Source organism: Sus scrofa, chromosome 7 (assembly GCF_000003025.6).
Source record: "Sus scrofa isolate TJ Tabasco breed Duroc chromosome 7, Sscrofa11.1, whole genome shotgun sequence".
In the NCBI taxonomy this organism is placed as follows: Eukaryota; Metazoa; Chordata; class Mammalia; order Artiodactyla; family Suidae; genus Sus; species Sus scrofa.
The window spans coordinates 32,367,711-32,382,093 of record NC_010449.5 but is presented as its reverse complement, the minus strand read 5'-3'; the positions used below and the strand labels follow the sequence as shown (position 1 = coordinate 32,382,093).

Below are 14,383 nucleotides of genomic sequence, written 5' to 3'. Positions count from 1 at the left end.
TTCTTAACCCACTGAGTCACAACAGGAACTCCTAATCAGCTTTTTAACATCTAACTCAGCCATCTAATTTTGTTTGTTAAATTACTCAGCTTTCAACCCTTTTTATAACATCTCTCATTAATGAATGCATTAAATAAAATCTTTGACATAGTTTCACTTTATTTTTGCTCCAGGGTCATGACTTTACCTTTTTGGAAATTCTACTTAAATTCTGGCATTTCCATGGGGAGGCCCCAGTGGACTTGGTGGATAGAACAGAGTAAGGGGCACTGCTAGAAAAGAGCCCTAATGGACCTCGGGCGCTTTTTTTCTTGGCTCTTGAAGGGAATCCCAAGTGTAATAGGACCTTAAGTTTGCTGATTCTGTTTCTCTTTGTGTTTTTGTTTTTGCCGACTTCCTGGTTCTGGTTTTGGTGGCAGCCACCAGGGGGAATTCCACTGTATGGATGACCTTTCGGTGATCCCCGTGGGACGCGTGATGGAGACCTAGTGTCTGTCTCTTGCGAGAGACAACAGAAAATCTGGTTTGCTAATCTTTTGTTGGTGATGGTGTGTTTGTTTTTCTATGTGTGGCCTCAAATCGGTTAAGAATTTTGTGCCCACAGGGAAGGAGAACAGCCCTTTGAAATCTGGACTAGAGAGTTTTTGTGTTTCTATGTTTACTTTTGACCTGGGGCTGGAGTTGTAGAAATGAAGCCAGATGGCTCTTTGTGTCTGTAATTCAGAAAGGCCCTTAACTCTTACTGTGGGTGTGAATAATTTTTTACATCTGGCTATTAATAACTTAGAGCACTGTATCTCCTGCAAGGGTTCTGTGTGGATCGATTTGTAGAGACAAGTAAGAGCTTATATAAATCTAATGGCCCTCAAAGTCACAGAAAATAAACTGAACTTCTAATGCTTTAAATATGTTGCGCTTAAAAAAAATAACTTGCTATGGTGCAGCAGGATAAGGACCCAGCATTATAGGATCTCGGTGGCGGTACGGGTTCGATCCCTAGCCTGGGAACTTCCATATGCCATGGGTACAGCCCAAAAAAAAAAATTCCTCTTATAAGAAATTGCTAGCTCAGAAAAATTCTAAGAAGCTAAGTTCAGAAAGTTAAAGTGACTCTTCGAACAAATTAGGTTAGCTTAATTATTTTGGTTTACGAAAGATAAATAATACTTATCTGTATCTTCTCTGCCTTATACTAAATATAATACAAGTATACATTCTGTTTTTCATAAGATCTGGATTTGTTTTTTGTGAAGGAACTAGTTAACGTGAATTTTCTACTCTTCTCATTTTGTTTTTTCTTTTAACAACTTTTATTTTTTCCATTATAGTTGGTTTTACTCTTCTCATTTTTTTACTTTTCAAATAAACCAACATTTTTTACATAATGTTGAAGATTATAAAAATGTAAATTTATGTTCAACTCAGTTGATTCACTATTCTAACAAATTTTATATCAATGTACTTATATTTTGTTGTGTCCCCCCCCCTTTTTTTTTTTACTTTTTAGGGCTACACTCATGGCATATGGAAGTTCCCAGGCCAGAGATCGAATTGGAGTGTACAGTTGCCTGCCAAAACCACAGCCACAGCCACAGCCACAGCCACAGCAACACGGGATCTGAGCTGCATCTTCGACCTACACTGCAGCCCATGGCAACACCGGATGCTTAACCCACTGAGTGGGGCCAGAGATCAAACCTGTGTCCTCATAGATACTAAGCCATGTTTGCTACCACTGAACCATGAAAGAACTCCTGCTGAATCCAGTTTTAAAAATGGCTAATGTCCAACAGGCCATAAGTCTTTGAGGTTATCTGTTCTACTAGACAAAAATTATTTTCCCCTCTCCTGGGCAAAATCTACAAGTTAACAAGTAACTTCAGTAAGTCTGGGACTTTTAATGAAAGGTAAGCAATGAGATGAACTTATCCTAACACTCTCCTGTCAAATTGCCTATAAGTATCCCAGCTTCTCAAATGCTCTTTGAACCTATCATAACATCTTACTGGTTCCCTCATTCATTAATAATAATGGTGAATTTTACATTTACTCAAAGGTCTTTTCTTTTGCCAATTTGAAAATTATATTTTAACATCAGCCATTTGTACCTTTTTGTGGCCCTGAGAGTGGAGTTTAAGAAGGGTCAGTTTTGATGGGGGAAGAACAGTCTGGAGCACAGAGCAGTAGCGGGAGGAGATAGCAGGCCCAGTGAGACTCTAGTAACCCACACAGGACCTTTTGCATAAAATAAAGAGAAATAAAAGCATCAACCAATCTTGGAGTTCCCATTGTGGTTCAGTAGGTTAAGAACCTGACATAGTGTCCATGACAATATGGGTTCGATCCCTGGCCTTGCTCAGTGGGTTAAGGATCCAGCATTGCCATGAGCTGTGGTGTAGGTCACAGATTCAGCTTGGATCTGGTCTTGCTGTGGCTGTGGCATAGGCTGGCAGCTGCAGCTCCAATTCGACCCCTGGCCTGGGAACTTCCATAGGCTGTAGGTGCAGGCTTAAAAAAATAAAAATAAAAAATATCAACCAGTCTTGATCTAGGCCACATCTAAGACTTGTTATTGGCACAACCTTGGCTGATCTTCTCTCATAATTTATAGACATTGACATGGTTTGATTTTCAGAGCCCTGACTGCTCCCCAAGATAAAATTCCCTGTTCCGTGGGCCTAAGATTACACCATTTGCAAATTACTTCTTTGGTTTAAAACCTTTCTTTTGTTAAAATGCAAATGTTTCTAGAAGAGAATAAGGCGTAAAGCCTTATCAGTCATTTACATGTTCCTATAAACAAGTTCCTAGCCTTTTTCTGAGAGCAAACTTGAAATGAGAGAAATGGGAACGATCAGGCCTTCGTGGGATGGGAAATCTTAGGAGGCTGTAGAAAAGGGACTCAGGGCGTGGGATGGGGCCTTGGACTCACCGCCAGGTCCTCTCGAGTGACAAAGCCTCTGTCCTTGGCACCACAGTTCTGGAAGAAGCTCTGCAGTTCTGCAGCTGATTGGGAGGACCAGGACCCTGGCTCTGGGGCCACAGAAGAGTCCTGGCCATCAGCTGTCTCTCGCATCTGTCGCCGCCGGCTAGAGCCCAGCTTCCGGCCCTTTCGAAGCACTCTCTGTTCATTCTCCATGGTGCTTGTGCCTGGGGACAGAGGAGAGGTGAGGGGGCCCTGGGCTGCTGGACACAGTCACTGCTCAAAACTCTCCCGTGACTCCCCACCATTCCTGGAGGAAATCTACCGTGGCTACGAAGCCCTGACTGACCCAACCTGCGCTGGCCTCTCTGGCTCATCACCACCCCCACCTGATGGCCTCTAGCACATCCTACTCAAAGCCTTTGCCCTTTCTGGTACCTCTGCCTGGGATGCTCTTCCCTAACCATGCTCTCTCTCCTTCACTTCTCTTCTCAACTGTCAAAAGGCTTGACTTCTCTGGACTTTATAGGTTCTTGTTTCATTTTGGTTTGGTTTTGGTGGCAAAAAAATTTCCCAGGTCAGGTCCTGAATCCCTGCCACAGCAGCAACTGGAGCCACAGCAGTGGCAATGCCGGATCCTTAAGCTGCTGAGCCACCAGGGAGCTCCATAGCTTCTATTTTGTGACTTTGGGGTGGTTACACAGGGTAGTTCAGGATCTCACCGTCTCAAGGGCTGGAAGCAGCTTGCTGAGCCCTCTCTCCTGCTGCTCCTTCAACTCCTCTCCTCACATCTCACCTTCCGGGAGGGGCTCTCTCCAGCCTCCCCTCATCTTCCTCCCTCTCTCAGCCTCACCCGGCCTCTGCTTTCTTTTCCCTCCTCAAAACATTTCTCTACTCCTTCAACATATGTGCCAGGGAATCAGTAGCTCCCCCCACATCACTCTTATGGCCTTTCCAGACAGGCTCCTCCTTCACTCCCTCACCTCCACACCCCATCAAGGCACCCCGAAGGTCTACATGCCATTCTCAGAGCTCCAGTTTTCCTCCCACACTTGCTCCCATGGTCCCAGACCTCCCTGATTCTCCTGCCTAACTGACACCTCTTCCTCCCTCACCTGAGAGGCTGCCTCCTCCACCCTTGTACGTCAAGCAAGGTTCATGCCACTTTAACCATGGCCCCATGATGTTCTGGGCTCCCCTCATATGAATGTCACTCAGTGCCTCAGTCCACACTGCTCCCAGCTGCCTAGCACATAGCAGGTACTCAAGTAAGCATTGTCCAATTCATTAATTGGGGTCCTTTCACCTGTCTCGGAAAGTCTTAGGACAATCAATTGATAGGGATGTTGATGGGTAAGAATTTGTCCGGGCGAGGCCTCAGGGCAGGAGAGGGAGGCTGGAGTCTGGAAGGAGCACAGTCTGGTCCTGCCGTCTAGAGGCAAATAAGTCTGAGGCACATAAAGCTGTACAGGGTGCGAGGGGCTTGATGTGCACACAGGCAGCTTCCTGTGAGCGGTGGGATTTGAGCCAAGCCGTGAAGGAGGTAGGTAGGATGGAGGAGCAGTGAACAGGATGTACAAAGGAACTGGGGCAGCAGAAAGACCACACCTACTCTGGGCTTTCTCTGTTGGGGTCAAAGGTCACAGACAAGCTGAGTGGAGGGATCAGGAGGCTCTGCTTCAGGGGTAAGGGGCTGAAGCCATTGCTCTAGCCTCCGCTTGGGCAAGTTCCTTTACCCAAGTTGCACAGGACTTGAATGAAGCAATTCCTCACCCTTGGGGAGGCCTCAGACTTTAAACTGAAGTATAGTTTTTCTCTGTCTCCCCAGCAGTCATTGCCTCTCTTCCTGTCTGCTTTTGCTTTCCATCTGTTTCTCTCCATCTCTCTCTCTGTCTTTCTCAGAGCCTTCAGAGTCTGCCTCAGATGCAGTTGTAAGCTTGTAGACATAAAACCGAGGTGTGTGCTACAGTCACACTTTAGGGGCTTGCAAGAGCCAGTTGTGTATCTCGCTTCCCAACTCAGTGGCTTGGGATCAGCCACTATGGAAGTATTTACACCATGGGAATTTGCAAGCGCTACAAATTAGGGTGTTCCTCCCCCCAAAGAACAGTTATCAGCACATCTCTTCTGCCCCAAATTCTTCCCAAGATCTAGCATGCGTGTAAGGACAACAGTTTACTGAGCACCAGCTGAATGCTGTCATGGTGGAAAGTGGGTCTGCCATGATGTCTATAGTTTCATTAGGAGAATTGGGCAAGGCACCCCTTTATCCTGGCAGACCCAGCCCGGTGCCAGGGCCCTTGGTTTGGCAAGTGGCTTGTGGGCTGGATTCTAGTCCCCATTCACCCCTTGGCCAAGCACCCTTGTGTAGGACACAACCTACATACAAGCGGAGCCCCTGACCTCCTAGGCACAGGTGGGCTAATCCTGGTCCCCCTGAAGGTGTCCCCACAGCCTCCTGTCGAGAAGGCACACACTTAATTACAGCACAGTATGGAAGGAGCAGCAAACCTGTCTGCCAGTTACTATGAAAGGACTGCAAAAGGAACAGCTCACTTGCCAGCACCAATCAGGGAGGGCTTCATGGGGGAGGTGACATGATTTAGCAGTGACTTCCAGAGCAAGAGAGATCAGACCCTGGATCCCTTCATGGTTCCAGTCTTACCGTGGGCCTGTGTGGGACCCTCAGCTCCTCACTGCCTCCTCTGCTGACTCACAGTGTCCCTTAACATGTGGGATATTCTGCTAGACAACTGAGTAGACTTAAAAAATGTTAATGTCAAGGAGTTCCTGTTGTGGCTCCGTGGGTTAAGAACCCAATAGTCTATGAGGATGCGGGTTCAATCCCTGGCCTCACTCAGTGGGTTAAGGACATGCCATTGCCGTGAGCTGTGGTGTAGGTCACAGATGGAGCTCGGATCTGGTGTTGCTGTGGCCGTGGTGTAGGAGCTGCAACTCCCATTCGACCCATAGCCCGGGAACTTCCATATGCCGCAGATACGGCTGTAAAAAGACAGAAAAAAGTTAATGTCATGAAAGAAAAAATAAGGCAGGGGGATTGTTCTATATTCAAGAGAATAAAGATAAATGACACCTACATATAGTAAGTGATTGTTAATTGAATTCTCCTTCAGAAAAAAAAATAGTAGGAATAAGGGACTTTAGGGGCCAGCTGGGAATATCTGAATGGGAACTTTAGATGATATTCGCTGAGCAATGTGAAATTTCTTAGGTGTGATACAAATATTTAGATCATGTAGGAGAATCTCCTTGTCTTTAAGGGATCTGTGCTGGAGTGTATACTGTCTGCATTTTACTTTCAAATGATCATGTGTAAATACATAAGCAAACTAACAGGAAATAAGTGTCTGTGTGCATGTGCGTGTGCGTGTGTGTGTGTGTGTGTGTATGTGTGTGTGTGTCTGGGGAGAGTAAATGAGGCAAATTGTTAGCCATCTGTCCAATAGCATTCCTTGTACTATTTGCTCAACTCTTGTACATTGAAAGTTTTCTTAGTGAAAAGCAGCAGGGATTGGGGGAAAAGCCAAGAATAAGACTCCAGAGATTAGAATAGACTCCCTTACATGCATCTAACTTCTAACTGTCCTTCTGCCTGTATGTATCTCCCATTCCCACATCAAGTCTCGCCTGGAAGCAGTGACAAGATACCCACCCCTCCTTGAGCCACATCGATCCCCACCCAGAGGCCACCATCCAGCCCTCCTCACCATCCCCCTAAGAGGGGATCCCCTCCCTCCATGACCCCACCACCCTAAGGGCTGGGCTGAAGGTCCTGAGTGTTATAATCAAAGAAATATATCAAACTATAGCTTAGAGGTCTTCTTATTTATATTCAAACAGAGCTTCCTCAATTCTTTTTTTTTTAACACTACATAGGATTCTGCTTTATGTAGATGTGGCATAATGTATCAAATTAGGCCCATGCAGGGAGAGGCAAGATAGGGGAAAGAATACAAATCACTAAGAATAAAATAAATAAGCTACAAGTGCATAGAGTAAAACAATGGAGTACAGCCAATATCTTGTGTGTTATAATCAAAGAAACACTCATTATGTGTCAGGACCAGAAAGGGGCTCATCTCACCATCTTGACCCATAAATGGGGAAAAGGAGGCCCAGGAGAGAAAGTGACTTCCAATTCCTGTGCTTCAGAGACAGTCAGACTCTGCCTCTCCCAGCCCTGCTGCTCACAAGCTGTGCAATCTGGGGCAAGTCGCATAACATCTCTGAGCCTCAGTCTCCTCACTGGAACATGGCACTAACATCTACCGCACAGGGTGCTCTGAGGATTAGAGGAGACCAAGCGGAAACGCCACGTCCCATTCCCAGCAGAGCCACCTCCCTTTCTGGCTTTACTTTCTCTTAGCACTTGTCACCTTCCTCGAATAGAGTCTTTTCATTCATTTATTTTGTAAAATTTGCATCTCCTCTAACTGAAATAGAGGTCTCATGTGACAAGGGAGTTTACTCTTTTGCCCACTGCTCAATTCCCAAAGCCTAGAACAGTGCCTCACATAGAGTCAGGCTCAGCAAATATTTGTTGAAACACAGCTTTGTGAAACACAGCTATGCCCGGTACACAGTGACCACGGGTAAAGGCAGCAATGACATGGACATGGTGAAATTGGATGAGGGTGAAAAGGGTGACATTCCATTTGAGCCTCATAAAAGCCGGGTGCTATACAGGTACAATTTAGCCCCATTCTACAGATGAGGAAACTGAGGGGAGGAAGATCCAAGAGGCAGAGACCTGCCCACGCCGTGATGTCAGAAGCAAACCTGGCACCAGATCCACTCTCCTGGTTTTCCAGGGGACAGATATGTCCTAAAGCCAATTCTAGGAGAGGTACCTCCTCTGTGGGCAGAGGCCCCTCTGTGGGTCACAGACAGCCAACGGAGCAGCTGTGATGGGACAGGGCTTCGAGCAGGAGAGAGCGGGCAGGCTCTGCTCTGGTGGTGAGACTTGGAAACTCAAGTTTCACATGTTCTTCCGTTGGCGCAGATATCAGACCGGACACAGCAAGATAAGATTCCCAGTGCGGAAGCTTCCATAACGGACGTCCACTGTGATGTGGGTGGCATGTCACTGTCAGGCTCCCACAAGTGAAGGGAGTTAGCATCCTGAAATAGTTTCCCTATGGCCACATCGCAGGACACGGGACGCTCTTGACATCCCTGTCAGGGAGCTCCTAGTCGAAATGCACCCCATTTCCATCAGTCCCCTGGTGCCTGGTAAGAGAGCAGCACCTCTGGACACCTGGCCAATTGCCATGATGCCTCAGCCTTGCATCGGCCCCCTGCATCCATCAAGCCGTCTCACCCTGGAGGGCACTTGGCTCCCCCTCCTTGCCTGTCAGGAGGCCTGGGCACAAAGTCAGCAGGACCTGTGACCATCAGTCAGGGACAGCGGATTTGCCCCTCACAGCCTCATACCTTAAAGGCAGTCTGTGCCACCTTCCTGGACAGGTACGGCCACACACAATGGGGACATCTTTCAGTCAGTCCTCACACATGTGTGCACCCACACACACTCCTCAGCCAGCTCCCAATTGCTTAGCTATCACTCTCCCTCCCCGCTCCCCCACATCAGCTCCCTCATGGCCACTGGTGTGTGTGAAGGTCCCTGCCCCTGGCAGTCACTCAAAGCCTGCCAGCAGGGTGGCCCTCATCCGCACCCCTCCTCTGCCACATTCCCCTCATGGATCCTTGCCACCTCACACCAGGAACAGTGGGAACCACTCCCACCCTGGCCAGGAACACTCGTAGGTGAACCCCTGGGGCACCACCATCTCCCCCACTTCCACGCCCAAGAAATCATATAAAGTTTGAGGCCAGGCATGAGATCAAATGAATCCCATTCTGAGGCATCCCAGGAGCCAGTTCCCGCTGTAGGACTCAGTTCAGGGAGCAGGCGCCCCAGGCGTCACCTCAGGAAGTGGAGAGCCTTGTAAGAGGGGTGGGGGATGGGGGGTCGGGGGGGGGGCAGGGACAGAAAGAATCACAGCAGGGCCTCGCCCAGCTCCAGCCTTCCCTCTCCAGGGGGCTGGGGAACTAGGTCTGCACTTCACTCCACCTAGTTCAATAATGGCCATAGTCGCCGAACCAAACTGTCCAGGTTGGTGGGTCTGAGAGACCCCCTCGTCCATTTACCCTCTCTCTTGACCCTACTCACGTTACAGAGAAACAAAGGCTCCGAGGAGCCAGGAGACTTGCCCAGGGTCACCCAGCCATTTAAGAGAGCAGGTTACCCACCCCCATCTCCTGCCCAAGTGCCCGCCACTCAACCTGCAGAGAGCTCCAAACTCATGAGAAAAGAGGGCTTAGCCCTCTGCACCTCTTCCCCGGATCTGAGTGGGGACTGTGGCCACCTTCCCTTATTCTCACCCTTCCAAGGAAAAAATGCGCTGCAACGCTAGGGTGGCTCCCACCTCTCAGAGGCTCCAGTTGTGCATGCAGCCCGTTGCCTCGTGCCTCCTGGACCTGGTAATTAGGCGACCACTGCCCCCCAGGAGCCCAGGCGCTCTGGAACTGTTAACAGTCTTGCCTCTTGCTTAATCACTCTTTCCGTCCCCAACGAGCCAATCTCCTATGCTCATCTATGGGACTTCCTGTCAAAGTGACCACTGTTATCCTTACACAATCTTGCCTGGTGCTCCCGGGGCTCCCTTGCCCTACGACCCTGGAACTGGAGAAATCAGGAGCTGCTGGGGACACCCCTCTAAGGAGAGGCTCCAAAGGGTGATGTGGACAACTCAAGGTAACCCAGCTCTTTTTTTTTTTTTTTCTTAAAGTTTTATTGAAGTATAGTTGGTCTACAATGTTATGATCATTTCTGCTCCACAACAAAATGATTTGGTTATACATGTACACACATCCATTCTCTCTCAGATTCATTTCCCACATAGATTATCACAGGATACCCGGTAGAATTCTCTGTGCTATACAGCAGGTTCCCATTGGCCAATCATTCCGTACAAGATCACCCAGCTTTTAGTGGTAAAGCCAGAACTTGGACCCAAGTATGTAATTGCCAAAGCAATGCTGTGTCTTATCCCTGCCAGAAAACAGATTGACACAGTTATGGCTAAAGCTGGGTGTCTGGCACACCATGCCTTACCTCAGGTCTTTGCCTCAGACCACATTTTAGAATATAGGAGTAGGGAGTTGCCTTCATGGCTCAGTGGTTAACAAACCCAACTAGTATCCATGAGGATGCGGGTTCAATCCCTGGCCTTGCTCAGTGGGTTAAGGATCCGGCGTTGCCACAAGCAGTGATGTAGTTCACAGATGTGGCTCAGATTTCGTGTTGCTGTGGCTGTGATGTAGGCCAGCAGCTGTAGCTCTGATTAGACCCATAGCCTGGAAACCTCCATATGCCTTGGGTGCGGCCCTAAAAAGCAAAAAAAAAAAATCATAAAATTATACGTTGTTTGTGGTTTGCTTCAACATAATCAAAGGATGGAGGGACTGGGTGGGGCATAGACGAAGTGAGAATGGCCCTGCCTATTCTGAGTACCATTGAAGCTGGGGAGGGTACTGCTGGCTCATTCCATTCCTCTCTCTAGTTTTGTGTATGTTTGAACAAATGCCAAAGGAAATTATGGGATAACTTTAAAAATTGGAGTTCTCTGGTGGCCTAGCTAGTTGAGGATCTGGTGTTGTCACTGCTGTGGCTCAGGTCACTGCTGTGGCATGGGTTCATCCCTAGGTGGGAAAATTCTGCATGCTCTGAGCATGGCTAATAATAATAATAATAATCTTGGGGCAGTCAAGGCATTTCCAGCGTATCACAAAGTATCAGAAGCCATAAAAGAAAAGACTGAGACAGTCCACTAGATATAAAATTTTAAAGAAAAAATAAAACCAATTGGCAGAAAAAAATAAAAATCATCATTGACAAATCAAAAGGCAAGAAACTGTGAACACATATTCACAAGCAGTGAAAATAAGCTAATTTCCTCCATATATCATGAGTCCCTGCAGATCTATGAAAAAATGATGCATTAGGGAAACTGGTATCATAGATGAATAAACAATTCATGGGGAAAATATCAATGGGTTTTAGATACATAAAAAACGTTTCTCTTCACTCATAGTAAAAGCAATTAAAAAAATAAAACTACAATGAGTTATCACTTTAAGTTTTCCAGTTGGTAAAACAAACAGAAAAAGTTGATAACATGCTGTATCGTAAAAGATATAGGAAAACATTTTCACCAGTTGTTGATAAGAACATAAACTGCTACATATTTCATGAAAAGTAATGTAATAATATCTACCAACATTCAAAATGAAAAAGCTTTTTACTCAGCTATTTCACTTCTAGTCATTTGTCCTATAGGTGAAGTACAAAATCTTAATCTAAAAGGATGTTCATTACGGCACGGTCTGTAGCAGCAAAGGATTGGAAACAACCTAAATTTCCACCAACAGGAAACTAGTTAAATAAGTTCTGATATATCCATATGATGCTTTCCTATGCAGCTGTGAAGAAATGAAAAAGATCCAGGTAGACCGATAGGGAATGACCATCAAAAGATCTTGTGGAGTGATAAAAGTAAGGTGCAGAACAGTGAATACAGCTTGCTTCCCATGAAGGAAAGCTGTATGTATGCAGATAAAATTTCTTTCATAAATGCACCTGCCCTCATAGATATTTGTAAATGCATGGAATATTTCTGACAGAAGCTACCAGAAACTAGTTGCAGTTGGGCTGGAAAGGAGAAGTATTGGGATGGACAAAGAAGGCGATTTATGTTTCACTATCTATTTTGTACCGTCTTTAGATATGACCCATTCAAAAATAAATTTAAGAATAATTTGTACATATTCAAAGAGAGAATGATGAAGCCGAGTGAATGTGATGAAGGAGATGTGGTTTAGGGTCTATTGGTGAAGGGTCTATGGAAATTATTTTATTTTATTTTTTTGCCTTTGTCTTTTTAGGGCCACACCCGCGGCACATGGACGTCCCCAGGCTAGGGGTCGAATCAGAGCTATAGCTGCCAGCCTACACCACAGCCACAGCAACACGACATCCAAGCCATGTCTTCGACCTGCACCACAGCTCACGGCAACGGCAGATCCTGGACCCACTGAGCAAGGCCAGGAATCGAATCTGCATCCTCCTGGATACTAGTCAGGCTTGTTAACAGCTGAGCAACAGTAGGAATTCCCTATGGGAATGATTTTATTATTTTGGCAACTTTTCTGTATGTTTGAAATTGTTTCAAACCCAAAAGATTTCAAAATTAATAAATTTAATTTCTAAATAAATATACATCCTCACAACCAACCGTCATCTTTACTCCCTTCTTACCACTGAGAAATTTATACTCAGAGTTTCTATGGCTTTGCCGAGCTCAATAAAACATTCTCTTTATTTTGGCTACACTCAGAGCATGCAGAAGTTCCCAGCCAGGGATCAAACCCATGCCACAGTAATGACAACACGAGATCCTTAACCCACTGCCCCACCAGGAAACTCCAAAACATTTATTTTTTTAATTCAACAAATATGTATTGAGTGCCTGATATGAGCAGCACTGAGGATACAAAAGTAAGAAAGAAAAAACTAGGGGAAAAGCCATATGTAACATAGTGTCTGGTAGCAATAGGAGCTATGAAGGAAAGTAAAGCAGAGGGACAGGATAGAACGGTGGGAGGTGTATTTTAGTTGAAGGTGGATGGTCAGGGGACACTTGTCTGAAGAAGTGATATTGAAATAGAGTGTGTGGGGAAGATCTGGAAGAAGAATGGAGAGGGAACAGTGCATGCAAAGGCCCTGAGGCAGGAGCAAGCTTTGTGTACATGAGGAACAGTGAGGAGACTAAAGTGGTTGGAGCAGGTAGTGGAAGGTAGAGTGAGATGAGTGCAACAGCGGCTGTGTAAGGAGATGGGTTTTTTATTAGAAGTAAAGCAGAAGCCATTTGGAGGATGATATGATCCAGCATAGGTTTTTTTGTTTGTTTCGTGGTTTGTTTTTGTTTTTTTGTTTTGTTTTGTTTTTTTTTTTTTTTGGCCACACTTGTGGCATGCAGAAGTTCCCGGGCCAGAGATCAAACCCACACCACAGCAGTGACAATATCAGCTCCCTAATTCACTGTGCCACCAGGGAACTCCCAACATAGGGTTTTTTGGTTTTTATTTTTGGTCTTTTTGTCTTTTCTAGGGCTGCACCCGCAGCATATGGAGGTTCCCAGGCTAGGGTCTAAATGGAGCTGTAGTCACTGGCCTGCACCAGAGCCACAGCAACTCAGGATCCGAGCTGTGTCTTCGACCTACACCACAGCTCACGGCAACATCAGATCCTTAACCCACTGCGAGAGGCCAGGGATCAAACCTGAAACCTCATGGTTCCTAATCGGATTCATTAACCACTGAGCCACAACGGGAACTCCCATAGGTTTTAAAAGGATCCTTGTTGGCTGTTTTCACTGTGGAAAATGGACCGTGGTAGGCAAAGGCAAAAACAGGGAGGCCAGTGATGAGGCTGTTACAATAATAGAGATAAGTGATGGCCTGGACCAGGAGAGCGGCAGCGGAGGTGATGACGGGAATATTCCAAAAGAAGGGTCAACGGTGTTTGCTGCTGGATTTGGGCAAATGCAACAAACACAGGACATTTTTTCTCCAGTGAGGGACTCTCTGTTTCTCTGAGGACAAAGTGAATTTGGATTTTTAAGGCTGAGCCCCCAAGACCTCAAAGCATTCCCAGTTTATTTCCCCCCAACTCCCACCAGCCCACCTCTCAACCATGGAAATAAAGGGGCAGATGGAAGGCAGGGGGAGGCCACGGCCACCTCTAACGGAGCCTGAGTGTCCCAAAGTGGAGTTGGTAGGTGGTGAGAGCTCAGTCTGGCTTTGCCCTCTGCACTGGCCCCAGAGCAGAAACCCACCAGTGAGCCAGCTGGCAGGAGAACAGAGCCAGGGGCTCAGGGCGGGGGGGTGCGGTTAGATCCAGGCCTTTTTGGAAACAGTGAAGCTAATTTTAAAATAGTGTCAGAGTTCCCTTTGTGCCTCAGTGGAAACAAATCTGACTAGCATTCACGAGGACCAAGGTTCCATCCCTGGCCTCGCTCAGTGGGTTAAGGATCCGACGTTGCCATGAGCTGTGTTGTAGGTCGCAGACCCAGCTCGGATCCTGAGTTGCTGTGGCTCTGGTGTAGGCCGGTGACTACAGCTCCAATTTGACCCCTAGCCTGGGACCCTCCATATGCTGCAGGTGCAGGGCTAAAAAAAAAAAGACAATAAAATAAAACAATAAAATACAGTGTTGCTGGACTGAACTCAGAGACACCAAATTTTACAAAAACTGAATGAATAAACGAGGATCAAAGACGGTGAGAATATATTATGAATGGGAAAGTTTCATGCTCACTAATTTTTTTAATTTTAATTTTATTTTTTATTATTATAATTGATTTACAGTGTTCTGTC

At 46.4% G+C, this 14,383-nt stretch overlaps 1 protein-coding gene across 1 annotated transcript in view; it reads right to left on the bottom strand.

Annotated features, from left to right (window-relative positions):
* RAB44 (RAB44, member RAS oncogene family) overlaps positions 1-9,488 on the bottom strand; it is a 29,677-nt gene extending 20,189 nt beyond the window's left edge. The window contains exons 1-2 of the mRNA XM_005665935.3: positions 9,373-9,488; positions 2,933-3,150 (exon numbers count right to left, since the gene is read on the bottom strand). Of these exons, the coding sequence (XP_005665992.2) occupies positions 2,933-3,139 (207 nt within the window). The 5' untranslated portion in view covers positions 3,140-3,150; positions 9,373-9,488. The remainder of the gene's footprint in view (positions 1-2,932; positions 3,151-9,372) is intronic.